Source organism: Poecilia reticulata, linkage group LG3 (assembly GCF_000633615.1).
Source record: "Poecilia reticulata strain Guanapo linkage group LG3, Guppy_female_1.0+MT, whole genome shotgun sequence".
In the NCBI taxonomy this organism is placed as follows: domain Eukaryota; kingdom Metazoa; phylum Chordata; class Actinopteri; order Cyprinodontiformes; family Poeciliidae; genus Poecilia; species Poecilia reticulata.
The window spans coordinates 23,552,705-23,553,985 of NC_024333.1; the positions used below are offsets into that span (position 1 = coordinate 23,552,705).

Sequence of the window (1,281 nt, forward strand, 5' to 3'; positions counted from 1 at the left end):
ACTCCATAACTGACAATTTACAAACTTTGAAATTTTGTGAAATAAGAGCTTAATTTTGGTATACAGTGAAGATTTCATGGACCTGATGAGCTACAATATGGCCTCCTTCAGAATAACATCATATAAATTGAGGTAATTTGGCTCTTTGTCAATTCCGTCAGTTTTTGAGACTCAGTGAAATTGTTGACAAATCTCACTTGAATGCGCAATTAATTCATTTTAATGTATTTTACATAAATTGCATTACTTCAAATGTATCAAGTTTTTCTTTTTACTCACTAGTTTGTCACCACCTTCAGCTGTCAACTCAATCATGCAGTGTCAACTCCGTCAGATGGACTTTTTTTTTGTTTGTTTAAAATATTTATTGTTTCTTGACAAGCATTTGTCTGTAAATATCGCTAATGGGGTATTTTAAAAATGATTTTATATTTATTTTTGTCAGATGGTGATGACAAAGTTCTGGGTCAGGTTGATTAAAAATTTATTTATTTATTTTTTTAATGTTGCAACTGGGAGCCTGTACCTTAGCATCTTTAAATTTCCAAAACATTATTTGTCATATTTGCATACATAAGGTTGAGAAATAATCTAAAAAAATTGGGGAAAATTAAAACCCTTTTTGTCCCTAYTCTCAATCGCTGAATTATGAAACTTTACAATGCCTCCTGCTCTATATTAAATGTTTTCTTTTTGTTTTAATTTTATCTTTATATTTCATACTGTTTCTGAAAGATTCAGTGTTTTACCTGTGTGCAGATATTGTCCATGTTGGAGTCATCCCCCCCTGCCATCTGAAGGCCTGTAAACTTTTCATAAATGCTAAAAAGAATGTTCTGTGTGAGAAGTCGCTGGCCATGAATGCTAAGGAAGTGAGRGAGATTCTGGATTCTGCCAAAAAGARTGATGTCTTCCTSATGGAGGTAAGCATGTAGCAAACCAGGAAGAAAAAAATATTTCTCTGTATACAGTTTACTATTACACACTTGAAGACCTTCAAAAGTTGAACAGTTTAAAACATGTTTTCTCTCCAGGCTGTGTGGACCCGTTTTTTCCAGGCCTCTGTGGAGATCAGAAATCTGCTGGCTCAGGAGTACATAGGGGAGGTGAAGATGGTCCGTGCTGACTATAGTTTGCCACTGTTGCACATGTCAAGATCGGATCAGAAGGACCTCAGTGGAGCATTACTAGGACTTGGTATCTATTGCCTTCAATTCATAAGTATGGTGTACAAAGGAGAGAAGCCAGAGAGTATCCAAGCCAGAGGGGTCTGCCTGGCGA

General features: G+C 35.7%; 1 protein-coding gene across 3 annotated transcripts in view; it reads left to right on the forward strand.

Annotated features, from left to right (window-relative positions):
* Positions 1 to 1,281, forward strand: part of LOC103462676 (trans-1,2-dihydrobenzene-1,2-diol dehydrogenase-like) — a 22,984-nt gene that overhangs the window by 16,221 nt on the left and 5,482 nt on the right. For 2 of the 3 annotated variants that reach the window (XM_008405605.2, XM_008405606.2), the window contains exon 4: positions 1,035 to 1,281. The exons of the other annotated variant lie outside the window; for it this stretch is intronic. In XM_008405605.2, coding sequence (XP_008403827.1) covers positions 1,035 to 1,281 — 247 coding nt within the window. The remainder of the gene's footprint in view (positions 1 to 1,034) is intronic. 3 annotated transcript variants of the gene reach the window in all.